The sequence below is a fragment of the Primulina eburnea genome, unplaced genomic scaffold, assembly GCF_022965805.1.
Source record: "Primulina eburnea isolate SZY01 unplaced genomic scaffold, ASM2296580v1 ctg739_ERROPOS11973397, whole genome shotgun sequence".
In the NCBI taxonomy this organism is placed as follows: Eukaryota; Viridiplantae; Streptophyta; class Magnoliopsida; order Lamiales; family Gesneriaceae; genus Primulina; species Primulina eburnea.
Genome location: NW_027331510.1, coordinates 4,001,112 through 4,028,147, shown reverse-complemented (window position 1 = coordinate 4,028,147; position 27,036 = coordinate 4,001,112). Strand labels below are relative to the sequence as shown.

Here is a 27,036-nt window from a genome sequence, read left to right as displayed (position 1 = left end):
GTTTAACAAGAGATTTATTCTATAAATATGCATGGAAATTTGAATTTTCCGATTATTTATATTTGATTTTTTTGTGATTTTAATCATATGTGTTGTTAAATTCAGTATTAATTCGTTTTTTTCAAATTTTTTATTTGCGTTGTCAAATTCAGTATTAATTCATTTTTTCTTTTAATTTTTAATTCTTATATACGATTTGACGGTGATATGGTATCGACTTAGAGTTAAAGTGGAATATCACATTAATTCAAAAATTATATTATAGAGAATCTAAAATATAAAGCTAATATTGAGATTTATTAAAATAAATTTTTTTTAAAAAATATATATATACAAATGCAAAATTTTTATCTCTTATTTATTTTCAACCCTTCAAATGAAATGAGTTAAATTTTGATTATGACAAAAGGTAACGAAATAAAATAGCGTCGTCTTCCCGGAACACAATCTTACCCTCTTCCTCCCAAATCATTTCCTCTTTCCCCAAATTTGCATCACGTAAGCTATTGCTTTCCTTCGATCTTTCTTTTACGTATTTCACCAACGTAATTGTTAATCGTAATCGAGTAAATTGCAGGTTGGAGTTTATAATTCGATCTCTTTTTTTTTTTAATGTCTGCGTACCTTGTATGTTACAAGAAATTAGACGATTTGATCCGGTTTTCATGGTTTCTTATGTTAAAGTGAAGGATCGTTTGATTTTACAACGTAATGAGATTTTTTTCCTGTGATTTGGATGGAATTATTTCGTTGGTATGAATCTTTCCCAAAAAAATTTTGATCCATGGTTGCCATTTCTCAAGATTATTTATATTCAGAAAAGGTTATGATTGTCTGCATGGTCAATCATAACTGGTCAAAGAAGTGTTTTGTAGATCATGCCCAACACATATATACTCTTCAATGACTTCAAACTTTATTTGAATATTACCTTTTTCAAATGCTGCAAAATTGTTTTGACGAGGAGGAGAAAATTATAAGGTAAATATGTGAATGGCTTGTTTCATTGCTTGCTTGAGTGAATTCCCAGTGCACCATAGCAAAGTCTTTTACTTGATGTGGACTTAGCCTGTCAATTGGTCCTTAATAATGCACGTGTGTATTCCCGCTTCCCATATCCTATTAGTTGATAGATCATTTGTCTAAGGAGCGCAGTGGTTCTGCAACTTTGAGACTCACAGATTTTCCCATTTTTCGCTTTGTTTATTTTGCCGAACTGCTTTAACACCATGGTGCTCTATGTCACTGTATTCTTTAACACCACAGGTATTATTATCACTTATCAGTCCTTCCCCGGGAAACTGAGTCATTAATTTTGTGGGTGTAACTAACAGCGAATATGGGGTTGTCATTCACCAAGCTTTTCAGTCGACTGTTTGCCAAGAAGGAGATGCGGATTCTTATGGTAGGTCTTGATGCTGCCGGTAAGACCACGATATTGTACAAACTCAAGCTGGGTGAGATAGTGACAACCATCCCAACTATTGGTATGATAATAGCCAATATGACTATTTAACATTATGGAACCTTCTGATCATGTTAGCTTCATGTTTATTGTGTCATTTTTAAGTTTACTTTGTTTGTATTTTCTTCCTTGGAATTATCTAAATATAAAGTGATTCACTTTCTAATTGTCAGTTGACATCCTGTTATAGGATTCAATGTGGAGACTGTGGAATACAAGAACATAAGCTTCACTGTCTGGGATGTTGGGGGCCAAGATAAGGCATGTTGTGTTGTAGCACGTTTTTGTTGTCCCCCCCCCCCCCTCCCCCCCTCTTTCTCCTTTTAACCGTCATATGCGTGTAAAGTTGGGTGTGTGTGCAAGAGGAAATTTAGATGGTATTTTGTACATGGGTTGTGAATTATTTTCACCCGTTCTTGATTTTTCAATCACACGAGCTTAAATATTTTGACCATCATAATTAATAGGCCGCCTCTCTATGCATTTTGATTTTCATTAATCTAGATCCGGCCATTGTGGAGGCATTATTTCCAGAACACGCAAGGGCTGATCTTTGTGGTTGATAGTAATGATCGAGATCGTGTTGTGGAGGCTAGGGATGAGCTGCACCGAATGCTGAATGAGGTAATCGAACTTTTTTTATCTAACAATTTCACCTGTATTAAGTATCTCAATGTAGGCTGCCTTACTGGATGGATTGTACTATCTCGTCAACTATGAAGCAATCACACTCACCCATCCCCTTAAATAGTGGCAGACCCGTAGCTTTAGATTGAGTGGGGCATAATGATGTTATTTTAGGAGCAAAGATGTCTTGAAATATTTTTAGTTGTATAATAGTGGATGTCAGATTTTTAGTTGAGGGAAAGCGGGATGCGATTCTCCCAGCCTCTTTTTCCCGTAAAAAACTTGAAAATATGTCAGAAAATATAATCTATACCTCTTATTCTCTAACCATTTGCCTAGTATGCTTGGTTGAGGTGAAAAAAAGATGGAAAATTCTCTTTACAAATTAAAGAGAGTCATAGTACAAGTATGGAAACTTTCATCATCCATTAATTTCAGCAATGATATGACTGAAAGCCCTGGTTACCCTGTAGGATGAGCTAAGAGATGCAGTGCTGCTTGTTTTTGCAAACAAACAAGATCTTCCAAATGCTATGAACGCAGCTGAGATAACTGACAAGCTTGGACTTCACTCTCTTCGTCAACGTCATTGGTACTCTTTCTCCCTCTCTCTACAAAAACACATTTTCCCCAGATGTGTCTGAATTTTGGCCGGCCTATGTGCACTTGACAACATCATGGTTGCAAATTTGAAGGGAAATAAAATGCATGCGCACATGCATATATTCTTAGTCCCTCTATGCGAACTGATGGAGACTTTTCTTGATATTTGGTTCAGGTATATCCAGAGCACTTGTGCCACCTCTGGTGAGGGCCTTTATGAAGGGCTCGATTGGCTCTCCAACAACATCGCTAGCAAGGTACAATCCTTCATTTTGCTCAGGGGCTGATTTTACTGGTTTAACTGTTCTTGTCATGGTTGCATATTCTAATTATTCTCGCGTGCTTTCTTTATTTGAATTTTTGTGACAGGCTTAAGAAGAGATGATGGATGAATTATGGACTCTTTTTATCTTACTCCTCGTCAAGATATTTGTGTACTTTCTTGCTTTCTGTTGAAATGATTATCGTGTTTGATCGTTTATTTTTTTTGAACAGATACGCATCTTTGTTGTGACTTGTGTAGGTTAAGATTTCACTTTTGTTGTTTTAAGGTTTAAGCTATTATGCAGTTATTTTCCAGAAATAACTGTACATATATATATTCATTTCATCATTTTGGTTATTGAAATTAATGCTTGATATCTTTAGGTTGTCCGTGTCAGTTCACTTCGGGGAGTATTTAGTGATTGCACAAAACTGTTTTAAAATTTTGAACAAAATATTATCAGTCAAATTACTCGGCCGGCTTATGTCATTAAAAGAGCTGATTGAATTAGAAATCAAAATTTTAGATCGAAGGTCGGGCTGAAAGCAATTTAAGATGAGAGTGGGCTAAATTATTAAGATGGTTTGCACGTATCATCCACTCCAAGTAAATGTTTTCACCCAATCTTCTGAAAAACTTTCCTCCTAAAACCTATGTGCGAGGCTAGCTTTGCATAAATTTTGAATATATTTTGCATTTTTTTTATCATTTTAAATAAGTAGATTGGGTCGACAGAATTCCGAGTTGGCATGAAAGTCTTTACAATTCAAAGATGAAAAATATAGGGTATTTTTACTGCAATTAAACCACTCATCCTTAAACGACTTTCCGTTTGTCAAGCAACACATGAATTACACGAAACAAAGAGTAAGAGAAATTCGATGCTTTAAAATAATCGTGGATCCAAATGTTTGTTTGGCCAAATGTGGGCTGTTGGATGCACAATGGTTTCGAATTTCCCAAGAATAACATAATTTTACTGCATAAAATCGTCAAACTTCTGACAATAGAGGATCAGATGTATTTCATGTCAATGCAAACTTTACTCTTGAGACTGGGCGACAAGAAATGAAACGTAACAAAAAAAGATACATTAAAACATAAGGAATCAATGATGCCCATATGCTATAGTAATTCAATTTATAAGCATTGTTAATTGGGACAATATTAAAAAAAGCCAGGAAAATCGGTCATACAGTGAATGGTGATAGTTTTGCAGCCAGGTATAGAGGTGTGAAAACTTCCGTTTTCTTATCTGAGGACCCTGTTAGAGCTAAAGGAGAAGCTTTCTTCACCAGCTACAGTTGAATTCAGCCTCCCAGCAGCCCACCCGTTATTTAGCACACGGACAGCAGAGCGAGCTGGATCACCAGCTACACGACTGCCTTCGACTTTTTTGTCATATTCTGGAGTACCATTAGCTTCTCTCTCTTTCCTTTGCTGCCGCTCATCATCTCTCTCTTTTCTCAGCCAACTCTCCACAGTTCTCTGTAAATTCATAAACACAAGGTAGCAACTATTGGGGTAAGAACGCGCTATCATGAAGCATTTGATATTTTCCACTTCTGGAGACGTTATGAAGAAAATCAATAGAAGGTACAAGATACATGATTGCATCATTATCGGTTTTTATTTCAGTTGATAAATTAATCAAGAACATAATTTTATTCTTGACATTTGTTTTTGTTAGAATGCGGCTGCTGACTTGATGTGTGTATTACGAGAAATGACCCAGTTTTTCACAAGTTTGTTGCGGTGTTTCTGAAATGTTTTTCAGCTCTGAAGTGCTTATTTCTAAAATAAAACTTCACAGCAAACCACTACACAGGACAAACAACCAACTACACATAGGACATGTCTAATATGAATGCTTTAGGTGTCGCACGGTTTTTGTACATTAAATGAAAAATAGAACTCATAATTATTTGCAAGGTAGTACAAATTAACAAAAAGAAAATTCAACTCTTGACTTATTATCTTACCCCAAGCACACAAGTACCCAATATGACTTAGGAAGTAGGAACTACTCCATCCCTGACCTAATTGAACGGCCGCAAAAACTCAAGTCGAAGTGCTTTATTTTAAAAAGAAAGCAACTAACCATCAGTGACAACTTGCTAATCTCTTTGATTTTATTCATTGGCATCACTAGCTGCAACTTCCCACGAGCCACATAAGCCTGATAAAAATTCAAGATGATGCCCAACACTTGACGTATACCACTTATAATGCAATCAACATTGAGGAGCTAAAATGAAACTTACGATATGTGATGGCCAGCCCTCAAGACCATCAAAAATATGTGTTGCATAGATTATTGTGGCACCCCGTTCTTCACATTCTTTCTTCAGAAATCTTAGAAGGTCAGACCGTGCAAGCACATCTAAGTCAACCGTTATTTCATCGAGCAATAGTACCTAACCACAAGAAGCATAACCAAACTGGCTTTAAGTAGAGGTGAATAGACTCATTCTAAGTTTGGATAAACGTGGGACTTTTCCCCAAAAAATATAATAAGTGAATACCTTGAATGGCTTTAGAAGGCCCATACATATTTGAACTCTTCTTCTTTGACCATCAGATACTTTATGCATTCTCCACGACAAGTCAATACCCAACACCTACACAAAAAGAACCAACCATTTCACTTGTGACCGTACAAAATGTACTCCATGCGTATCGAAACACAGTGCAGGATGTGCATGATGGCTACAGAGGTGCATATCCAATCAGATTCGAGGAAAATTCTCTACTATTTCAATCGACAGAGTGCAGTTTAATGTCCTCAAATATAATCAATCTTTCAAATTGCTAGTTCTCAAGGCTAATTAAACTGATTAACCAGAATCTTGTATAAGATTAATACACATGTTGACTATGTTGAGTTTTAATGATAAATAATGAGACTAGCTATGTTCCAGGATATCCAATCAATATAGGTCTGATCACTGATGTATTGTTAACATTTATTAAAATAAGGAGGAGATTGATTCCCATTATTTGGGTGTGATTGTTTTATCCTAGTAGCCCAACTATTTCATATTATTTTAAAGTGTCTAATTTTCTTTTACATAGGCATATAGTGCTGACGGTCGATTCAATGTTGGCATGTTGCAATTAACATCAAACCCCAATATATTAAAATGGTCCACGTTTTCAAGAGACAAGGCTTGATTCAGTGAATATTAAGTCAATGTCAAAGAACAATTTTAAGCCTTCTGTGATGCCTTAGCTATCTGTGAAGAAAATGAATTCTAAACAACTGTAGCAAGAAGTAGTTTATGGAACAGTGAGAGCAAATGTGATCATGGATGAAAAAATTGACTATCAAGATTTAAGGTCATCATTATGAGTAAAAGGGAGCAAAACCAAAAATAAAGAAAACTCTTATACCTTAATCAATTCTTCTCGTCTTTGGGGATGGATACCTGCAACCCCAAATATCATTTTCTCTGCAGAAATCTCCATCCGAATTGGAACCTCAAAACCAGCAAACGCAACTTCTCGTCTCCACTAAATAATAATTATATTTTCACTACAAATCATTTCAGAGTCACATCCATACAGTCAAAACTAAAAACATTATAATCAAATAACACATTATTCACTTCATGTTAGGATAGTCAATATCCTTCAAATTAAGCCATTGTCAGCATTGAGAAGTGATTTCACGATAAAAGATGAACTAAAAAATTAATAATTATCCTTACACGGGGAATGATATGGAAGAACTGCAATTTAACCAGAAAAAACCACTCACTAATTGGCAATATATAACTTGGTACTGCTAACTTTCTATTAAACTAAAGAAGACACAAATAATCAGCAAAAAGACATTCCAAACTGTGAAGTTGAAAGTAAGTTTCCATTTCTATAAGCAGCTGTAATACAGATCATCCTGACTGATGTTAACCACTGACATGATGGTGGAAGGAAAAAATAAGATTTAAAACCAACCTCGCCACCAAGATAAGAGAGGTCTCCTGAAGCCGTCAATGCTGTGTCATGAAATGCAGATCTTCCGAAAACCTTTACCATCTCTTGTTCTACCATATGCTTCCCACCAATTATTTTCAGTAAAGTTGTTTTCCCTGATTAAATTATATACAATAAGAATCGATTGTTTGCAAGATTATACAATGACCACAAGAGGAAAAAATGCCAGAGACACATGAAAGAAAAAGAAGAGACATAAAAAGTCTCCAGAAAAAAAACTTTTTCGCGGAAAAACCGCAATCACATCAGCGTTTATTACATAATCGCAAATATGTCACACCAGATTTGTTTACGTGTTGGCTGACAACCACTTGATCCTAAAAAGAAATATGCATTTCATGATTCAATAATGATAATTCAGCGGTTGGCACAATAAACATTTTGTAATAAAAAAAGAACGAAAAAGAAAAAGAGGAGAATTGACCACCCTGTATTAAAATGAGTACACGTATAGATGAAGTTATAATTAATAAATACTTGGTTGTATTGCTTTTTGACATTTTTTGTGACTAAATTAGTACAATCAGTAGGTTGTTACCAATATGAAAGGAGGCATGAGAGAGAGGAGAGGAGAGAAGTTTCCATGGGGACTACTGCTTATTGTTATTTCATCAATGTAGCCAACGCCCCACAGTACATTTAACCCACGCAGTAAATCAACAGTTTGGCTATTAGTTTCATACACGAAATTATGACTATCATGTGCATTTCATGCTAACAGGCGCTGCTGCTCAATTGCCCATTTGTCAATCGGTTCATTGCAAACTCTAGAACCGTATCAAGAAACTAAGGCTAATTCATTGTGACTGCTTATCCTAGTGATAACCAAACAATCAAGAATCGATTTTTACTGAATTATCAGAATTAAAAGCAAAAGCTGAAAATCCTCAGTGAAAATAAAAATACCCGCGCCATTAGAGCCAACAAGAAGACAACGATCGCCGCCGTGGAGAGTGAGGGAAAATTCATCGATCAAAGGGGTGGAACCTGGAGGAGGATGGCCGTCGATTCCTGGGTAAGTGAAGCTGAGGCTGTTGATCACCACCGCGGGTCGCGAGTTCTCCTCCTGTACCGCCATTTCTCACCTCGATCTAGCTACATAAAAATCTTATAGCTTCGCTCCACATGACTCAATTGCCTTTTAGAACCTTTATTTTTGTCCCATAATTAAATATTGGAAAAAATCTCATTTTTTGTCGGATTTATTTGACTTTATATGATTTTGGTCATTTATGTTAAATTTTAGTTTTTAATTTGTTATCTTTATATTTTGATCATTTTTCTGATATAATATTGATGTCGTAGTAATAAATTATTCATCTGTAATTTTACGTCAATATTTTTGATTAAAAAGACTAGAAATTATCGAAAATTGAAATGCAACTGAAATTTGATAATATAGATTATCAAAATTATAAATAGATAAACATACGCTCAAAAATACAAATTTTCATAAATATATATATATATATATATATATATATATATATATATTTTTTTTTTTTACCACAATATTTGAGCAGACGAGAAATAAATATTTTTAGTTTAACTTTGAATTAATTTTAAAATCAAATACTTAATAATTAATCAAAAGTTATAATTTAAGGTTATTGTTGAATCTAATATTTTTTTAAATATACGATCACACAAAAATTATATGTTACTTTATCTATAAGGACGACCGATAATTTACCAAGACTTCAAAAACAATAGAAATCCATTTTAGCAGATAAAAAATGGACAAAACGACGTATATCTTATTTGGATCATTTATGAAAAAAATATTATTTTTTATGTTAAAAATATTATTTTTTATTGTAAATATCGGTAAGGTTGACTCGGCTCACAGATAAAGATTCGCGAAACCATCTCACAAAAAACCTAGTCTAAAAAATAGATTATATTTTACTGTAAACATCATAAATGCTGACTCGACTGAGATTATACACACCTAAAATAAAGGATTCTAATTCAAAAATTACTTGTCATTTTTCCAATAAATCTGAAGATATTAGGGTGATTTTTCAAATATGTTGTTATCCAGGGATTATTTTGCAATTACTGAATCTTCAATAATTTGTGCTTAATTATCAACGAGAATTCCTTCCATTTACGTAAATTCAAGACTCCAAGAGAAGCGGCTCGGTCTACATATACACATAAAATCTGATCAAAAAATTGGAAGCTGAATCGAAGATCTCCATCAAATTTACTATCAGCATAAAATGGATCTAAATCCTGTAAGTTTTCGTAATCTGGTTTACTTTCAAAAGGAATATCTTGAACACGTGGTGTGTTTCTAACTATTAATTTGCGAGTGTTATAGATGATATAGTGGTTAATTCTATTATATTTTGTGATCTGGTAATCAGATCGACTACATTTGTTGAATCAAACTTAGGGGATCTGATTTCTTTTGATTCGGTTGGAACATCTTGATTTAGCGATTTGATTTGGCTCGAGCTTGTTTATTTGGGATAATTTTAGAAGTTGAGATTTATACTGGGGCAAATGATGTAGTGAACGGATGGAACATCTTGATTTAGTGATTTGATTTGGGGATCCTTTGTTTAGTTGGTCTTAGCTGCTTTACCTGATAAAATTCCCTTAATTGATGCTTTTCTCAGTAAATTCTAGATGAAAAAAATTCTGCTCGATGGCTTGGTTACACAAGTGCATGAGATGGCATTTGAAGCTGCAAGTTCTGGCGTTGCTATTAAAGTTGTGGCTATCCAACAATATTTTCATTTTTCTAAAAATGGCATTCTATCAAAAATGTATTCCATTTTTGTTATAGATTTCTTGGCCAGGCCCATCTAAGCTTTCAATACCCCTTCTCAATTATAACCAATTAAGTACATGAAAACTAGGTATGTACTGAATTTGATTGCATTTCTTTCATGTTAATGTATTTGACAATACAGTCGTTTCAAAACTTTATAAAGGACTAACTCTGTGTCTAATTTTATGTTTAGAAGCAAATGCTCATATGTTGATCTTTTTTTGTATGAGAAAAACAGTTTATGTTGTACCTGTGTAATGGAACTTTCTCCGGTGCGATTTTTCTAGTATAAGAAGAGTTAAATTTAGTCTTTGCCTTTTCTGGAGATTGCATTTTTCTTATCTTAGTTACTTTGAATATCTCAAGATAATATAGATATGATATTTACATAAATAAAAACAAAATAACCTTTCTGCTCTGCACGATAAAGTTAAATAAACAGTGATGGAGTGCTCACCTCTTTTTTTTTTGGGTGCCAGCCGCCAGGGGAGAATTATGCTCATCCAAAGATATGCTTCTTCCATGTGCTTTTCAAGGTTGAACATAGTTTCCTTGTCACCTTTTTTATAATTATGATTTTAATTTTGTTTGTTGATTTCCTGATGATAAAAAAATTCTCTGTTTTGACAGGCAGCTGCTTTGGCATTTTATATTCTTTCTACTCTCTTTTTTGATAGTTTTGTCATCATTTTTGTGGTGACTGTACTTCTATCTGCCCTTGATTTCTGGGTAGTCAAGAACGTAAGTGGACGCATCTTGGTGGGTCTTAGGTGGTGGAATGAAATAAATGACGATGGTGAAAGTGTGTGGAAATTCGAATGTCTTGACCAAGAGGTGAGGCATCTTATATGCGGGTTTACATTTGTTCTTTCCTTCATTATTTTAAAAGTTGTATTACAGTGCATAATAAATGTTTTTGCACCCCATATATCCTCTCTTTCTTAGTCACTTGCTCGGATGAACAAGAAGGATTCATGGCTGTTCTGGTGGACCTTGTACCTCACAGTAAGCAAATAATTTTAATTAAAAATTTTGAATCGTTGAAATATCAGGTGGTCGCTGCAACAGTGCTAAGCATAAAGCATAAACAAAAGTGTTCTGCCAACACTTGGTATATCATCCATTTTCTTCAAAAGCTATGGAATTTAAACTTATTTGCCATCATGGTGGACTTCAAGGTTGCTTCTATTTTTACTTGCTATTTGGTCTCAATCGTTTGTCATGTTAACAGCATTTTGAGAAGCCGTTTCCATTTGATATCTTGAAATCCACCTAAAGCATTGCCTTTTCCTTGTAGGCGGTCGCATGGATCTTCTTTGCCATATTCTCTATCATTAGGTTTCAAGCTGATTATCTTCTTGTTGTTGGTGTATGTTTGACACTGAGCATTGCCAATATTGTTGGATTTACCAAATGCCGTAAAGGTATGTGGACTTACTGACACGCATCTCATGTTTGGTTCTTTTTTTAGTTTCGATTGTTGCATAATGCATAGTATGGATCTCAAAAGTAACTTAACTATAACGTCCTTGATTTGGGGTAAACAGAATTCCATTACCTCCCTTGAGATAATATCCACGATATTCCAAATCAATTTTGGATTTGACCTCTTTTAAAGGTTGTTTCTGGAGATGACCCTTTGCTTCAAATGCCTTACTCACTGGCTAGCCATAAAAATGTTCCATCTCTCATTATTAAATGTGATGTTTTTTGGTGTTCTGTCCGAATTTCAAATTTGAGGGGAGAAAATGCTCGTGGCTCATGATACCCCTGCAACATCAAGCTGTCATCTGTTAGTTCTGTATCATTTATACAAAGAGTCAACAAAAATTTTCATTGGATGCACATAAATGACTCACTTGGTTTTCCAAGGGATCTTTCATTTTGAAACTTGTTAGCATGGTGCTCCTTGTTTACATGATTTTGCTATCGATGCAAGTCTCGTTGTTAGTTACTTTGCATTAGTTTGGAGCTAGTTACAATGCCGTACTTATGAAAAGGTTTTTACTTATGATCCTTCATTCATATCCTGGCGCAATGAAGAACTTAAATTTAATCGAGATAGCTTAGTATTAGTTTTTATTTTGATTAATCCCATTGATAAATAATACTTGTCTTTCACCTCCAGATGCTAAGAAGCAGCTTCAAGCATTCGCTACGCAGACCATTGCGTCTCGATTCTCATCGACTATTCAATCCGCATTTAGCGTCGTTTGAATGGTTTATACATAATCGACGCGATGAAAAGAAATACGGAGTTTTGAAGAGTTGGTGGTTTATGACATGCACACTTTTCGTACTTCATGGAAGAGTTGGTGGTTTATGACATGCACACTTTTCGTACTTCGTGGTATAAGGGGAAGAGGATCTTGTATCGTTTCAATTTGAGACCTTGTTAGAGATCTAATTGTTTCATTTCTCTTGTTACTTTACCTCATTTTGCCTCATGCTGATAAATTTTTGTAATCGCAAGAACGTTGGTGTATGGAAATGTAAATGTACTTCAGAATGTAACTATTACCAGGCTTATCACGTAAATTATATGCGGTTTTGGTCTCATTTCCAGCATTTTCATGAATGACATTTTGGGAAATTTTTCGGAAATACGAATATTTGATCTTTTTGTTTGAACGAGACAGAAGATAGAGCAGCAGTTACATTGTGGGATAAGTTTTACTTCTATATGAACGGGTAAGTAAAGATCATCGACAACGAAAAAAGTTCATCTATGACCATAAAGTTATCAAAAACAATATCGTTCATCAACTTTTTATCATAATCCAAAATGGAATTCAAATCCATTAATGACACATTATCACATATTAATGGCATGAGCGCACCGACGCACGCGGTTAAAAACATGAACGAAAGAAAGCTCAAGAAAGTATAGAAGCGAACAGGGTGTTGAATCATCTTCCCAATAAAGCAACTCGATCCTTCTGTACAGCTTGCGATAAATTTATGTCAAAGAGCTCACAGCGAATTGGCATTTCCATCTCATAAAACGGGTTCTTCAGAACATAATCGGTATATAGCTCGTAAATACATTTCAAGAGACCCTCCATATGCTGGGCTCCAGGTTCGCAGACCACGAAGAATTTGGTACCTGAAAGAAAAAAAGTGATTAGCATAGAGGTGAAGATGTTGGTTTATGTTGTAACAACATAAACGATTAAGAAACAAGTTCTGAATAAGACAGCTTTCAGGGTTTAGCAACAACATCCCCGAAATTTATCATCAATCACAATAAAAAGATAAACATTACAAGAATTAAATTAATAGATAATGACTTCAATCTTCTGTTCAGAGTCAACCGTTCGCAGAGAGGATAACAAGGAATATGCAGCTATTTTGTTCTGGGATCATATGTGACTACCCGTTATCAATCATTTGTTCGATGCACGAGTCGCTATTTGATGCTTAGCCTGGAACTTCATTTCAATGGACTATTTAACTATGTTTACTTCAGGGTGTATCACGGTGTTAATGAGTCATCATCATTCAGACAATTCGAATCAGACCGGACAATTCAGAGTTATCTATGCACTTACTCGACCAAGCAATTTCCAATACTATAAATCTGCCCTAATCTACACAAGAAAAAACATATCTCAGAAGCCAAATAACAACAGAAACCACAAAAGGAGATACTGACAGTCCTTACAAAAGATCAAGGAGGCAGAAAAAGAAAGAAAAAAAAAGAGTGTTTTGACACCAGTGAGAGATTGAAAGCAATGGAGATCAAAAGTATCGGCTTGGAGAAGCTCAATTCCGGAGCACCCAGAAACAGGGGAAAGCTGTTGAGATATGGCATGCATTGAATGCCACAAGCTTGCCAGTCTCAAACTATCGTTTGTGTCCATTCTTCCAGCTGACCCGTAATCCTTAAAGACATAAATATGCAACTTTTAATTCCTCCCTTGTATCGCTTACAATGCTTGACAAATCGAATACCGAGTTTTTACATGTCTGTGCTAACCTTGTAGAAAATAAGACCACCTGATTTGTTGATAATATAGAAGCTGTAAATCGCTGCCATTGTCTATGAGGTACTCCAATCGAGATTTAATTTCGGAATCTCGAATGCAGACTCCACAAGGATTGCTCTTGTGCTGAACAAAAATGGAACTGTGAATGGTAAGAGCCAACAATTGCTAAGGTTTTCATCAAGTTCAAAAGGCTAACAGGAAGACCACCACCATTACATCCATAAAACCTTCGTAAAAAATTCACCACAAGATTCCAGGGGGCACATCAAGTACTGTCGGTTGCCCGATGAATGAAGAAAAAATATTGTAAAAATTCAAGTGGCCCATTTCCAATAACAATATTTCAGCTAACGAATAATGAAAAAGCAAATCCAGATTCCATTAATCAATTTAAATCAATCAGATTAGCCAAAATCGAAATCACTAAACGGCAAAAGCTCATACATTAATTCAAAAACTCGAAAATACAAAGATACAAGGAAAAAGATACCTATGGTCTCCGAATTCAGATAATTTTGGGATGATCTCGGAAGCTGCAAATGAGTAGAATTGGGCAATTGGGTAGGAGTTGGGATTTTGGAAGTGAACGCTGGGCTGAAATGATGTTGTAAAACATAATATATGGATAATCCAAATAAGTCCAAATTCAATCAATGTTATATATAATTATGTGAAAAATATAATATCTATAATCTATGACAAATAACTAGTAGTGACTTTTGCGTATGAAAAAATAAAAATTAATTTATAAAAAATATTTTGTTCATCAATTAAAAATTGGATAGATGATTTTCTTATTCAGATTAGATATATTTTTTGGGCAAAAACTTGTATGAGATGATCTCATATATCGTATTTTGTGAGACGGATTCTCTTATTTGGAGTCATCCCATGAAAAAATTAATTTTTATGCTAAAAGTATTACTTTTTATTGTGAAGTAATTAGAAGGTTTGACCTATATCACAGATAAAGATCCTGTGAGACTGTCTCATAAGAAACCTACTCTTTTTTTTCAGTAAGTTAAAACACAAAAACATATTGTAAATTAATTAAAAATAAAAATTATTTTTATGATAAAAAAAGTGATCATGCCAAAGCCAATATATACTAAATAACATTTTAAAAGATAAAAGTTTCTCATAACTTAGAAAAAGGATAGAATTTTTTTAGCCAAAAAAAATATTATATTTTGTACCAAAAAAATTCTTATTACAAAATATTTTCAATATTATGCCTATCAAATTTACACTATGACCCTTACTACTTCTATAAATATGATATGAATTTTATTTTAATATAAATCAAATTAATTATAAAAAAATTTGCAATAGTTTTGAGCAAGAACGTGAGCCCACATTTATGTCACATGCTCCATATTCTTTGTTTTTTATTTCAATCCCAACTTTATAAAATAAAATAAAATAAAATAAAATAAACTGTCCAATGAAATGATATTCCCAAATGAAAAAATCCCCACATTCCAAATGGGCGTCCCAAGTCTAATTTAGGAAAATATCACGCGCAAGAAATGCAATACGATACCCCACTTGTGGAAGCCGCCATTTCCCGTCTTTCAAGAATTCCCGTCATTTCTTTCCCACGAAATCCGATATTGTTTCCTCGAATTTTTGCCCTCGTCACATTTCCTATATCCGTTTGTTTTGCACGAGTATATATATATATATATATATATATATATATATTGGTGACCAAGAACTAGATTTTAGTTGCGTAGTATTTGATTCTTTTACATATTGTACGATCTGTTACGGATTTTTTCTAGTACCAGTTTTGGGATGAAATCGGTCAGATTTTTTAACATGAAGCCCGGTTGTAGAATCTTTTTACCTTGTAAGAGCGCGCCTTTCTTGGTAGTTCCTTTTCCCCAAGCCTCCAAGTTTTCGGTTTGTTCTAATTTTCCATTTAGAACCCACAACTTTCACACATGTTCCTCTCGGTTTTCCGGGTTTAAGACCATATTCAACAATGCTCAGAGATCATGTTCTTCCCAAAATTGGAATCGGGGTCAGACGGGTATTTTGTCAAACACCCACTGCCGTGATTCTTGCCCAAGAAGCCATTTTGTGATTGCGTGTGCTGCATCAAATATCAGGGATTTGTCAACTTCTGTTAAAACACACGTGAATGATAAGAATTTCGAGAGAATTTATGTGCATGGTGGGCTTAATGCCAAGCCGTTGGCGGTGGAGAAGATTGATTTGGATTCAAATGTAACGATAAACGAAGATGAGATAAAATCTGAAAATCTTGAAAATGATTTAAAAAGTGAGAGATCAGATGAAACTAAGAGTGTGAGAGCAGGTAAAGAAGAGTCTGAGGTGGAAAAGGAGGCGTGGAGGCTGCTGAGGAACGCCATTGTGTCGTATTGTGGGAGTCCTGTGGGGACTCTGGCTGCCAATGATCCTAATGACAAGTTGCCTCTGAACTATGATCAGGTGTTTATAAGAGATTTTGTACCGTCAGCCTTCGCATTTTTGCTGAAGGGGGAAGGGGAGATCGTGAGGAATTTTCTGCTTCACACCCTGCAGCTACAGGTATTCATACTGTTTTTTCTCCCAAATTGGTCATGTTACCAAGACTCCATTTTTTATGGATTGAGGTTATGGAAAGTAAATTGTTTGAGTGGATAATTTTGCATGTTTTAGAGGTATCAAATGATTGCAAAATGCAAACGATAGAAAGTTAACGAAGAGAAGAAGAAATAAGGGGGTATTGGGTTCTAGCAAATAGGGCGAGGAGTTGAATCTTGGTATCTGATGGCATTACATAGGAATATAATTATGAAACCTCTAGTGAAATTGTTTATGGACATCTTTAAGAAACTTATTTACTTATCCATTTTTAAACGGATGAGGCTCAATCAGTTTTCTGGAATTCCAATTCGGTGATTGGGAGACTGGATGAATCTAATCATGACAAGATTTACAATTTTAGATCCTTTTTCTTATTTATTGCAACAGAGAAGACCTTTTACTCTATTTTTCACTCTGACATATTGGTGTGTGCAGCAGGTTTTCAGTTGATAAGAACTAAAGTGCATTTTAAACTTTACAAAAACGCATGTTGGCTTAGAAATGCAATACTAGTTTCTCTTTTTTGCAATTTCAATTTAAGTTTCATTCTACAATGTGCTATTCATTTTCTTAGAGCAACTACAGGGTGAACAGATGATAACGTGAAACCAATGAGGTAGATACGAAAATGATCTGTTGCTCAGGCTCAGTTCTTGGTTTACTCAGATATTTATCTTACTGATCTTTGTGGAGGTCACTTGGGGTGTGAGTTGGTTATTTAATTCTTTTCATTTATATTTCTTGTTCCTAATGTTCTCTTATTTGTTACTAGAGTTGGGAGAAAACAGTGGACTGTTATAGCCCTGGACAGGGATTGATGCCAGCAAGTTTTAAAGTTAGATCTGTAGCTTTAGATGATAACAAGTTTGAAGAAGTTTTAGATCCCGATTTTGGAGAGTCAGCTATTGGCCGTGTAGCACCTGTGGACTCTGGTACCTGTTTCTACATAATGCTAGTGATTAGTAGTTGCAACTTGCATATTTGAGTTCGAGTAAATATGTGGCATTATTTGATCTCTTTTCTTATTTCTGCCCCTTAGTAGTTTCATTTTAATATCCCTTTTTTTTAATGAAAATGAGCTTTGTTTAATTCAACTGCATTTGAATTAGAACAGTAAGTTGTGTCAATCGACTTGCTAGTTCTTTAAAATTTATATTTTAAGTTTTGTGTAGGACTATGGTGGATCATCTTGTTGAGAGCTTATGGGAAGCTTACTGGTGACTATGCATTACAGGAAAGGGTGGATGTTCAGACAGGGATAAAACTTATTCTAAACCTTTGCTTGTCTGATGGTTTCGATATGTTCCCTTCATTGCTTGTCACGGATGGCTCTTGTATGATAGATCGACGAATGGGTATTCATGGTCATCCCTTAGAGATTCAAGTAAGTTCTTCCATCAGTTCTCGTATATTTACGTATTTGGGCCTTTCTTCCAGGCTGTTTTTCTTACTTTGTTGGTCACTCGAAAGTCTTTGTGGGCTTCCTTTTCTGTCACTAGCTATTTGAATTTTGAGAAATTGATAGCAGTTCTCATTAGCTGTTAAAGTTGGTGAAGGAAAGCTCAATTCATCTTCGGATATCAACTAAAAATTGCATACTTGGTTCACTGTCATATACATGTGATTTACTTTCAATATGAATAGGAGAGTGTGTATGATTAAGCTATAAAAAAATTCCAAGCAAATGCTTACACGCTACAATTTAGAGGTAGAAACCTTGGAGCAACTATTCAAAGCTTTGCTCTTAACATGTTTCATTCTGCAGGCTTTGTTTTACTCAGCCCTTCGGTGTTCACGTGAGTTGCTTACATTAGATGATGGATCCAAAAATTTGGTCAGGGCTGTGAGTAATAGGCTCAGTGCGCTGTCATTTCATATTCGTGAATATTACTGGGTTGATCTGAAGAAAATTAATGAAATATACCGGTATAAGACTGAGGAGTATTCCATGGAAGCCACTAACAAGTTTAACATATACCCTGAACAAATTCCTGATTGGTTGATGCATTGGATTCCTGAGACGGGTGGTTATCTTATTGGCAATCTGCAGCCAGCCCACATGGACTTCAGGTTCTTCACACTTGGAAATCTCTGGTCCATAGTGTCGTCCTTGGGTACTCCAAAACAAAATGAGGCTATACTCAATCTTATAGAAGCTAAATGGGTTGATCTTATTGGTCAAATGCCTTTGAAGATATGTTACCCTGCTCTGGAGTCAGAAGAATGGCGAATAATCACTGGCAGTGATCCAAAGAATACGTAAGTTTCCACTTCTTGTGTAATGTGTTGTTTTCAACTTCCAATGTATGTGAAGGTTTATCTATTACAAAAATGTATACCTCAGTCCATATGTGTATCATGAAGTGGGCTTGAAAATTTTAATGGCTAAAATATAATGTCCTGAATGTCATTTATTGGAATTGTGCAGACCTTGGTCGTACCATAATGGTGGATCTTGGCCAACACTTCTATGGCAGGTAAGAATAGCATGGAAATTAACTTTTTTCTCATCAAGATACTAGATCGAATGGAAATTATCCTGTAGCTAAAGTTTATCAAATCTTCATTTTGTTTTAGTTGATGAACAGATGGTATTAAATAACATTAACCGATTTTTTACGAAAATGAAGAAAAAGAACCCAAAACATTAGGTTAATATTGGTATAAACTTCAGAGGGTGATTTCTTGTATATTTGGTCCGTGTAACTCAAAAACGTATATTGCGAGTATATTATGTTAATGATACCAGATTCATGTTAATTTGTGCCCGTATTTCTCCTAATTGTTCCTGAGGGAGTATCATACTCTCATTGAAGTTAATCGATAAGAACCTTTCTTGAATTCTTCACATATGTTCTCTCAGTTCACATTGGCATGCATGAAGATGGGTAGGACAGAACTGGCCAAGGAAGCAATAACTTTAGCCGAAAAAAGACTTCAAACAGATCAATGGCCTGAGTATTACGACACAAGGAATGGAAAGTTCATCGGAAAGCAAGCTAGACTATACCAAACATGGTCTGTCGCTGGATATCTGACATCTAAAATGCTGCTGGATAATCCCGAAATGGCATCCCTTTTGTTTTGGGAAGAAGACTACGATCTTCTTGAATCCTGCGTCTGTGCTTTGAGCAACTCTAGCCGAAAGAAGTGCTCCCGCAGGCTTGCCAAGTCACAGATTCTAGTCTGATGAAAATCAGATTCTCAAACAGAGAAGATCTGGTTTCTGCTATACATACAGTAGCGGTAACTTTACGAGTAGTTCAGGATGCGATATTTATAGGAAACAACTGACACGAGTTTTGTTTCACACATGTCGTTGCTTCGAGTAACTCGACTCGGTTAAAAAGCTTGTGCTATTAGGTGGAGGTGCCCTCAAATTTATAAGAGTGGCCTCGTAGTTTATGTTACCTATAGCCAAAATAGAAGTTTATATTGATATATTTCATTTACAAGACGTTGAATTTGAGAACTTCATTATGTTATAAATTTCATAGAGCAATTGCTCTAAGAGAAGTATTAATCTTGTATCGTTTGTGTTCATTCTTCCGACAAAGTGCATCTATTTAATATAGTAGAAAGAACATAAAAAAGAACTCAGTTAAATCCAATGTTCATTTAACAGAAATATTATATATAGGAAGAGAATTGTTGGTCTTAATAGAATTTAATAACTTCTAGCCACACTAATATTGCATACAAAATTCAGTACGAGGCATTAATTGAGCGTTCGATTGCTAACAAATCACTTATATGTTAATCTGTTAAGCTTAATTTTCAAAATTATTTATGAATAGAAGTTAAAACAATATTATATCTAAATTTGGCATTAAAAATACATTTTCTATGTTTAGAGTTGGAGTATTTAAACTTTTGGTTCAAATCGAAAAAAATCAGAAATCTGAACCTACAAAATATATACGACCCATAATTTATATGACATCGTTGTGTCAAAATTTCGAATATCGAATTATATATTTCTAATCTAAGATCAAAAACCAAAATAAATTGAACCAGACAGTATGGTGAATAGTTATCGGTTTAAAATTAATCATTCTCCATTCTCATACATAATTTGAGATATTTAGCAAACAATATAGCTTTTATTTAAAATCCATTAATTTTTAGCAAACTCAAGCCTCTATAAGGAGCTTGTGACCAATCTTGTAAGAAGCATAAGCATCAAGGCATGCATACTCAATCTGATACTTACTAAGCTCTCTTGCTTCCCAGTTACTCATGCACACATGAATGGGTTTCCTCATGTTCATCCCACACACTTCGAAAGCAAGATCCTTCAATCCCGGCCGTCGAAACCTCCCCGGCCACCGCTCTTTCGCCGCCTCCCTGACATCCCTGCTGCTGCTGCAGTCCAGCTCATATTCATTCTTCAACTTCAAGATATCATCACCCACTTCGACCCCCACGAAGGTGAAGTTGGGGTCCAGAAGAAAATTCTTGAGCGATTCTGGGATTTTATCCATGTAGAAGAGCTGGAGGATCAAGCATTTTCCACCGATGCAGAGTTGGAGGGTGGCTGATTTGTTGCTCATCGATCGGACTGAATGTGGCCGCCATTCGACGTCCAGACCGACCACCATGGGGCTTCCAGCGTAAAGGGTGGTGATCTCAGCAACCCATTCGGCAGCGGTTGCTGCTGTGGCGGTGACGGTGGTTTCGATGGTGGCTCCGCCGAAGGTTATGTAGTACTTGGAGACTGTGGGGTTGAATGTTATTGTAGAAGGATTTGTGCTTTGAAATCCATACATGTTTGCGTATATCAAAGGTTATTTGATTCTTATCACGCACTGATGATATATATATATATATGTTGAAAATATAATATTAAAATGTGTATGTTGAATGTTGAAAGTTGAAAATTAGGTAAAATTAGGTGTTGAATATTGAAAATTAGTGTGTGATGATGTATGTAATGAGGTAATTTATTTTGGAATATTTGTATATGAAACTCTATAAATAGAGCACTCATTTGTGAAGAAAATAACAATTGAGTTGAGAGAAAAATATTATAAAGTATGTAGTTTGATAATTTTGAGAGTTTGAGATTTTTACTTTTTACCGTAAATTTTTACTTTTTCACAACACGTTATCAGCACGAAGCTCTAAAAGTCCTACATACTTTTCCAAGCTCCAAACAGAAGAAAAAGGTAACAAAAATAATTATATTTATTTTACTGTTATTTATTTATTGTGTATTTATTTAATATATAATATAATGTTATTATTAGAAATAATAAAATAAATTTTTCATAAACTTGTTATAAATCCTGGGAGGATGTTAAGACGACATCCCACACTCCCGGTAAGGGATACGACAAGTATAAAAGCTTATAAGGTTTTTAAACAAAATAAATTATGACACTCATTATAATATTATGATATGATATACATAATTATTTAAACATGTCTAATATTATATATACCATATTATTACCATAAAATTATACAAATACATACCTTTATTTTTTTTATACACCAACGGTCATAAATGGTAAAAAACGGCTAGTTTTTGCCCTATAAATATGATCTCACAAACACATTCAATCACTCCAATTTTCTCTTCTTCTCTAAAAATTATTCTTCATCAAATTTTCGAAGAAAAAAAGAAGATGACTTTCGCAAGGTTATTTTTAATTATTTTAGTTATCATACTCACGAGTCTTGTATTTATCGGAGAATATCCTCCTCGAGTGTTTTCTTTATTTTTACGAATACTTGTACTTGTTGTTTATCCATTACTTTGTATTGCAATATTCATTAACTAATAAAATGCATCGTGATTTTTAGTACCACCATGGCAAACTTGACAAAGCTCGAATTCATCGCTCTTGACATTACTGGGAAAAATTATATGCCATGGACTCTAGATGTAGAAATGCATCTTGAGTCATTAGGTCTAAGCGAGACCATTAAAGAAAATGGCATATGCACGTCACAAGAAAAGGCAAGAGCCATAATATTTTTACGTCGACATCTCGACGATGGATTGAAATGTGAATATCTGACTGAAAAAAATCCCATGGCTTTGTGGAAGGGATTAAAAGAGAGATTTGAACATATAAGGGAAGTTATACTTCCGACCGCCCGGGATGAATGGAATACGTTGAGATTCCAAGACTTTAAAAAAGTCAGTGATTACAATTCGGCGATGTATAGAATAATCTCGCAATTGAAATTTTGTGGCCATGAGATTACTGAATCTGAGATGCTTGAAAAAACATTTTCCACATTTCATACATCAAATATTACTCTACAGCAACAATATAGAGTACGTGGATTTGCCAGATATTCTGAACTCATCGCCTGTCTTCTTGTGGCGGAAAAGAACAACGAGCTTCTAGTGAGAAATCATCAGTCCCGACCCACTGGATCAACAGCATTTCGAGAAGTAAATGCTGTAAGTAAAAATGAATTTAAACCTGGAAACCAAAATCAATTTCAAAGACAAGGTTTTGGTCGAGGTCGAGGTCGTGGACGTGGACGTGGACGTGGAATTGGTCGTGGTCGTGGACGCGGCCGTGGTTTTGAAAATAATAGAGATAGTTATTTTTATAACTCATCTCAAAAGAGCGTCCCAAACCATCCACAGAAAAGGCATCATGAAAATACAAGTGTTAATGAAAATCACTCAAAAAGATATGAAAGTTCTTGTTACAGATGTGGTACTCCAGGACATTGGTCCAAAGTTTGTCGAGCCCCTGAGCACCTTTGTAAACTTTATAAAGAATCATTAAAGGGGAAAGAAAAGGAGACCAACTTCACTGAACGCAGTGACCGTTTGAGTGATTCAACTCATCTTGATGCTGGTGATTTTATGAATGATTTCTCTGGAAATGATCAATATGTTGGTGGGATAGAAATGAACAACATTGATGCTGCAGATTTTCTCAACGATTTCTCTGAAAATGAACAATATAATGGTAGAATATAAATGTACAATAATTTATTTTTCATGTATTCATAGAATAATGTTTTATTGTATAATTATGAAATGTGTTATATTTAAATATATATTGTCAGTAATTTATTTCATTGCATATTTTTTTGAAGTTCAAATATGGAAAATGCTATGAGCAAAGCTGAAGTTTGCATACCTGATAGTGGGACAACTCACACTATCCTCCGAGATAAAAGATATTTCTTGGAACTAAAACCAACAAAAACAACGGTGAATACAATATCAGGTCCTGTAGACTTGATTAAAGGATGTGGTAAAGCACAATTTTTGTTACCTAATGGTACAAAATTTTTGATCAATGATGCTTTATATTCACCACAATCGGAAAGAAATTTGTTGAGTTTTAATGATATATATTCCCATGGGTATGATACTCAAACAATGAATGAAGGGAATGAGAAATATATGTGTCTTATCACATATAAATCAGGAAAGAAATATGTGATTGAAAAACTACCAATGCTCCCTACTGGATTGCATTATACACATATAAGTCCCATTGAATCAAACATGGTAGTTGATAATTCTTTGATATTAACCAATTGGCATGATCGATTGGGACATCCTGGTTCAACAATGATGCGAAGAATTATAGAAAATACACATGGTCATCCGTTGAAAGACCAGAAGATCTTTCAGAATAATAAGTTTCAATGTAAAGCTTGTTCTCTCGGAAAACTTATTATAAGACCATCACCAGGCAAAATCCAAACTGAATCACCAATGTTTCTTGAACGTATTCAGGGTGATATTTGTGGACCAATCCATCCACCATGTGGACCATTCAGATACTTTATGGTATTGATTGATGCCTCCAGCAGATGGTCACATGTATGTTTATTGTCAACTCGAAATGTTGCATTTGCAAGATTACTTGCTCAAATAATAAAATTGAGGAATCAATTTCCCGATTATACAATCAAGAAAATTAGACTTGATAATGCTGGTGAATTTACTTCCCAGACTTTCAATGATTATTGTATGTCTATGGGAATCATTGTTGAGCATCCTGTTGCTCATGTACATACACATAATGGATTGGCTGAATCATTGATTAAACGTCTGCAAATGATTGCTAGACCAATGATTATGAAAACAAAACTCCCTATTTCTATATGGGGACATGCAATTTTACATGCCGCTGCATTAATTCGCATCAGACCAAGTGCATATCATAAATACTCCCCATTACAGCTTGCATTTGGTCAAGAACCAGACATTTCTCATCTGAGAATTTTTGGATGTATGGTGTATGTGCCTATTGCACCACCGCAACGAAAGAAAATGGGACCTCAAAGAAAGGTTGGAATTTATATCGGTTATGATAGTCCATCAATCATTCGATATCTTGAACCTCAGACAGGAGACGTGTTCACAGCACGTTTTGCTGATTGTCATTTTAATGAGGAAATCTTCCCAATGTTAGGGGGAGAACAGAAACATACCGAAAAGGAAATTACGTGGTATGTATCATCATTGTTACATATGGATCCAAGAACAAAACAATGTGAAAAGGATGTACAGCAAATTGTGCACTTGCAAAGAATAGCAAATCAAATACCAGATGCATTTGCAGACCCAAAAGGGGTAACTAAATCATATATACATGCTGCAAATGCCCCTGCTCGAATTGAAATTCCAAAGAAACAAATGGAAGATACTCATGATGTCATTAAACGCCTGAAGCGTGGAAGGCCAGTCGGTTCCAAGGATAAAAATCCTCGAAAAAGAAAATTCATTGAGAAACACGATGATCACAAAATAAAGAATGATGTTTCTGAAGAAACACATGATGATCACAAAATAGAGAATGGTGTTCCTGAAGAAACACATGATGATGAAAATGTTCTGTCAGAACCACAAACTGACGAGAATCATGAAATCTCTATCAATTACATTAATACTGGAAAAATATGGAACCGAAAAGATATAGATGAAATTGATGATATATTTTCTTATAATGTGGCAATCGACATCATAAATGATAACGAAGATCATGAACCAAAATCTTTTGGTGAATGTAAAAATCGGCAGAATTGGATAAAATGGAAAGATGCCATCCAGGTTGAATTTGATTCGCTAAATAAACGTAATGTTTTTGGACCTATAGTCCTTACACCTGAAGGTGTAAAACCTGTTGGATACAAATGGGTTTTTATTCGAAAGCGAAATGAGAAAAATGAAATAGTAAGATATAAAGCTCGACTTGTTGCACAAGGTTTTTCTCAAAGGCCTGGAATTGATTATGAAGAAACGTATTCTCCTGTGATGGATGCAATTACGTTTTGGTATTTGATTAGCTTGGCGGTATCTGAAAATTTAGAAATGCGTCTTATGGATGTTGTTACAGCTTACTTATATGGATCACTTGATAGTAATATATATATGAAAATCCCTGAAGGATTTAAGATGCCTGAAGCACAAAGTTCAAAACCCAGAGAATGTTATTCTGTGAAATTACAAAGATCGTTATATGGGTTAAAGCAATCAGGTCGAATGTGGTATAATCGACTAAGTGATCATTTGATGAAAAAGGGATATGTAAAACAATTCAATATGCCCTTGTGTTTTCATTAAGAAAACAAAATCCGGATGCGTAATTATTGCTGTATATGTTGACGATTTAAACATCATTGGAACGAGTAAGGAAATTCAAGAAGTTGTGTCATACTTGAAGGAAGAATTTGAAATGAAGGATCTTGGAAAAACCAAGTATTGTCTGGGTTTGCAAATCGAACAAAAAGAATGTGGAATGTTTGTTCACCAGACAAATTATACAGAAAAGATTCTTAAACGTTTTAATATGGATAAAGCAAATCCTTTAAGTACTCCAATGGTTGTTAGATCATTAAACATAGAAAAAGATCCATTCCGTCCATGTGAAGATGATGAAGATATTCTTGGTCCAGAAGTACCATATCTAAGTGTCATCGGTGCCCTTATGTACCTTACAAATTGTACAAGGCCTGATATATCTTTTGCCGTGAATCTGTTGGCAAGATTTAGCTCATATCCAACAAAGAGACACTGGAACGGAATTAAACATATATTCCGTTATCTACGAGGAACGACAGACTTGGGACTTTTGTATTCAAAAGATGCTAATCCAAGTATAATTGGTTTTGCCGATGCTGGATACTTATCTGATCCACACAAGGCACGTTCCCAAACTGGATATATATTTACTCGTGGAGGCACTGCAATTTCTTGGCGTTCACAGAAACAAACACTAGTAACAACTTCATCAAATCATGCCGAGATTATTGCACTACATGAAGCAAGCCGTGAATGTGTGTGGTTAAAATCAATGACCCAACATATCCAAATCTCATGCGGATTATCATTCGACGAGAAACCTGTGATACTATATGAAGATAATGCTGCATGTGTTGCTCAAATGAAAGAAGGATACATAAAAAGCGACAGAACTAAACATATTCCTCCTAAGTTCTTCGCATTCACCAAGGAGCTTGAGAAGAATAAATGTATTGATGTTCGTCACATTCGATCAAGTGAAAACTCATCAGATCTCTTCACAAAGACACTTCCTACGTCAATATTCAGAAAGCACATATATAATATTGGGATGCGCAATCTACGAAATTTGTGAAGAATTGTTCATGTCAACATCAGGGGAGTTTACGTGACTGCACTCTTTTTCCCTTACTATGGTTTTTATCCCAATGGGTTTTTCCAAGTAAGGTTTTTAACGAGGCAATATAAAAACACGTATCG

At 34.9% G+C, this 27,036-nt stretch overlaps 6 protein-coding genes across 9 annotated transcripts; 3 read left to right on the top strand and 3 right to left on the bottom strand.

Moving 5' to 3' along the window:
- Nucleotides 1-367: 367 nt before the first annotated feature.
- LOC140821704 (ADP-ribosylation factor) lies at nt 368-3,339 on the top strand. 3 transcript variants are annotated; one of them, XM_073182262.1, is made up of 7 exons: nt 368-498; nt 1,335-1,487; nt 1,656-1,726; nt 1,970-2,089; nt 2,566-2,684; nt 2,871-2,952; nt 3,065-3,339. In XM_073182262.1, the coding sequence occupies exons 2-7, from the start codon at nt 1,340-1,342 to the stop codon at nt 3,068-3,070; spliced, it is 546 nt and encodes a 181-aa protein (XP_073038363.1). In that variant the 5' UTR covers nt 368-498; nt 1,335-1,339; the 3' UTR covers nt 3,071-3,339. The 3 variants fall into 3 exon arrangements, with proteins under 3 accessions (XP_073038363.1, XP_073038365.1, XP_073038366.1); XM_073182264.1 differs by having other exon boundaries at nt 375-498; nt 1,267-1,487; XM_073182265.1 differs by having other exon boundaries at nt 412-577.
- A 644-nt stretch (nt 3,340-3,983) lies between these two features.
- On the bottom strand, nt 3,984-8,102 carry LOC140821703 (ABC transporter I family member 20-like). The gene is made up of 7 exons (XM_073182261.1): nt 7,863-8,102; nt 6,918-7,051; nt 6,354-6,473; nt 5,486-5,581; nt 5,225-5,377; nt 5,062-5,139; nt 3,984-4,448 (listed from the first exon to the last, which is right to left on the bottom strand). The coding sequence occupies exons 1-7, from the start codon at nt 8,032-8,034 to the stop codon at nt 4,212-4,214; spliced, it is 990 nt and encodes a 329-aa protein (XP_073038362.1). The 5' UTR covers nt 8,035-8,102; the 3' UTR covers nt 3,984-4,211.
- Nucleotides 8,103-9,040: 938 nt separating this feature from the next.
- LOC140822048 (Golgi apparatus membrane protein-like protein ECHIDNA) lies at nt 9,041-12,297 on the top strand. The gene is made up of 6 exons (XM_073182775.1): nt 9,041-9,196; nt 10,218-10,274; nt 10,369-10,572; nt 10,684-10,743; nt 11,036-11,162; nt 11,867-12,297. The coding sequence occupies exons 1-6, from the start codon at nt 9,182-9,184 to the stop codon at nt 11,953-11,955; spliced, it is 552 nt and encodes a 183-aa protein (XP_073038876.1). The 5' UTR covers nt 9,041-9,181; the 3' UTR covers nt 11,956-12,297.
- Nucleotides 12,298-12,449: 152 nt separating this feature from the next.
- On the bottom strand, nt 12,450-14,339 carry LOC140822126 (uncharacterized). 2 transcript variants are annotated; one of them, XM_073182872.1, is made up of 4 exons: nt 14,218-14,339; nt 13,718-13,850; nt 13,454-13,622; nt 12,450-12,844 (listed from the first exon to the last, which is right to left on the bottom strand). In XM_073182872.1, exons 2-4 carry the CDS (start codon nt 13,775-13,777, stop codon nt 12,648-12,650), a joined length of 426 nt encoding a protein of 141 aa, XP_073038973.1. In that variant the 5' UTR covers nt 13,778-13,850; nt 14,218-14,339; the 3' UTR covers nt 12,450-12,647. The 2 variants fall into 2 exon arrangements, with proteins under 2 accessions (XP_073038973.1, XP_073038974.1); XM_073182873.1 differs by having other exon boundaries at nt 13,718-13,866; nt 14,218-14,315.
- Nucleotides 14,340-15,272: 933 nt separating this feature from the next.
- On the top strand, nt 15,273-19,838 carry LOC140821769 (alkaline/neutral invertase A, mitochondrial-like). The gene is made up of 6 exons (XM_073182361.1): nt 15,273-16,283; nt 17,095-17,254; nt 17,495-17,706; nt 18,088-18,581; nt 18,751-18,799; nt 19,186-19,838. Exons 1-6 carry the CDS (start codon nt 15,525-15,527, stop codon nt 19,510-19,512), a joined length of 2,001 nt encoding a protein of 666 aa, XP_073038462.1. The 5' UTR covers nt 15,273-15,524; the 3' UTR covers nt 19,513-19,838.
- Nucleotides 19,839-20,425: 587 nt separating this feature from the next.
- LOC140821687 (3'-5' exonuclease-like) lies at nt 20,426-21,146 on the bottom strand. Its single transcript, XM_073182233.1, has one exon. The coding sequence runs from the start codon at nt 21,089-21,091 to the stop codon at nt 20,456-20,458; it is 636 nt and encodes a 211-aa protein (XP_073038334.1). The 5' UTR covers nt 21,092-21,146; the 3' UTR covers nt 20,426-20,455.
- Nucleotides 21,147-27,036: the final 5,890 nt, after the last annotated feature.

What these genes read in the sequence shown, in the direction of transcription:
- LOC140821769 (XM_073182361.1), top strand. Translation starts at nt 15,525, where the DNA reads ATGAAATCGGTCAGATTTTTTAACATGAAGCCCGGTTGTAGAATCTTT. An exon ending in GTCATCCCTTAGAGATTCAA is followed by an intron (nt 17,707 to 18,087) that starts GTAAGTTCTTCC and finishes TTCATTCTGCAG; the next exon opens with GCTTTGTTTTACTCAGCCCT. An exon ending in GGCAGTGATCCAAAGAATAC is followed by an intron (nt 18,582 to 18,750) that starts GTAAGTTTCCAC and finishes GGAATTGTGCAG; the next exon opens with ACCTTGGTCGTACCATAATG.
- LOC140822048 (XM_073182775.1), top strand. An exon ending in TCGAATGTCTTGACCAAGAG is followed by an intron (nt 10,573 to 10,683) that starts GTGAGGCATCTT and finishes TCTCTTTCTTAG; the next exon opens with TCACTTGCTCGGATGAACAA. An exon ending in ATTTACCAAATGCCGTAAAG is followed by an intron (nt 11,163 to 11,866) that starts GTATGTGGACTT and finishes TTTCACCTCCAG; the next exon opens with ATGCTAAGAAGCAGCTTCAA.
- LOC140821687 (XM_073182233.1), bottom strand. Translation starts at nt 21,091, where the DNA reads ATGTATGGATTTCAAAGCACAAATCCTTCTACAATAACATTCAACCCC.
- LOC140821704 (XM_073182262.1), top strand. Translation starts at nt 1,340, where the DNA reads ATGGGGTTGTCATTCACCAAGCTTTTCAGTCGACTGTTTGCCAAGAAG. An exon ending in GACAACCATCCCAACTATTG is followed by an intron (nt 1,488 to 1,655) that starts GTATGATAATAG and finishes ATCCTGTTATAG; the next exon opens with GATTCAATGTGGAGACTGTG. An exon ending in TCTCTTCGTCAACGTCATTG is followed by an intron (nt 2,685 to 2,870) that starts GTACTCTTTCTC and finishes TATTTGGTTCAG; the next exon opens with GTATATCCAGAGCACTTGTG.
- LOC140821703 (XM_073182261.1), bottom strand. Translation starts at nt 8,034, where the DNA reads ATGGCGGTACAGGAGGAGAACTCGCGACCCGCGGTGGTGATCAACAGC. An exon ending in TGTTGGCTCTAATGGCGCGG is followed by an intron (nt 7,052 to 7,862) that starts GTATTTTTATTT and finishes TAATTTAATCAG; the next exon opens with GGAAAACAACTTTACTGAAA. An exon ending in GACGAGAAGAATTGATTAAG is followed by an intron (nt 5,582 to 6,353) that starts GTATAAGAGTTT and finishes CTTTTTGTGTAG; the next exon opens with GTGTTGGGTATTGACTTGTC.
- LOC140822126 (XM_073182872.1), bottom strand. Translation starts at nt 13,777, where the DNA reads ATGGCAGCGATTTACAGCTTCTATATTATCAACAAATCAGGTGGTCTT. An exon ending in GTGGTCTTATTTTCTACAAG is followed by an intron (nt 13,623 to 13,717) that starts GTTAGCACAGAC and finishes TATGTCTTTAAG; the next exon opens with GATTACGGGTCAGCTGGAAG. An exon ending in TTGCTTTCAATCTCTCACTG is followed by an intron (nt 12,845 to 13,453) that starts GTGTCAAAACAC and finishes TTTTTCTTTCAG; the next exon opens with GTACCAAATTCTTCGTGGTC.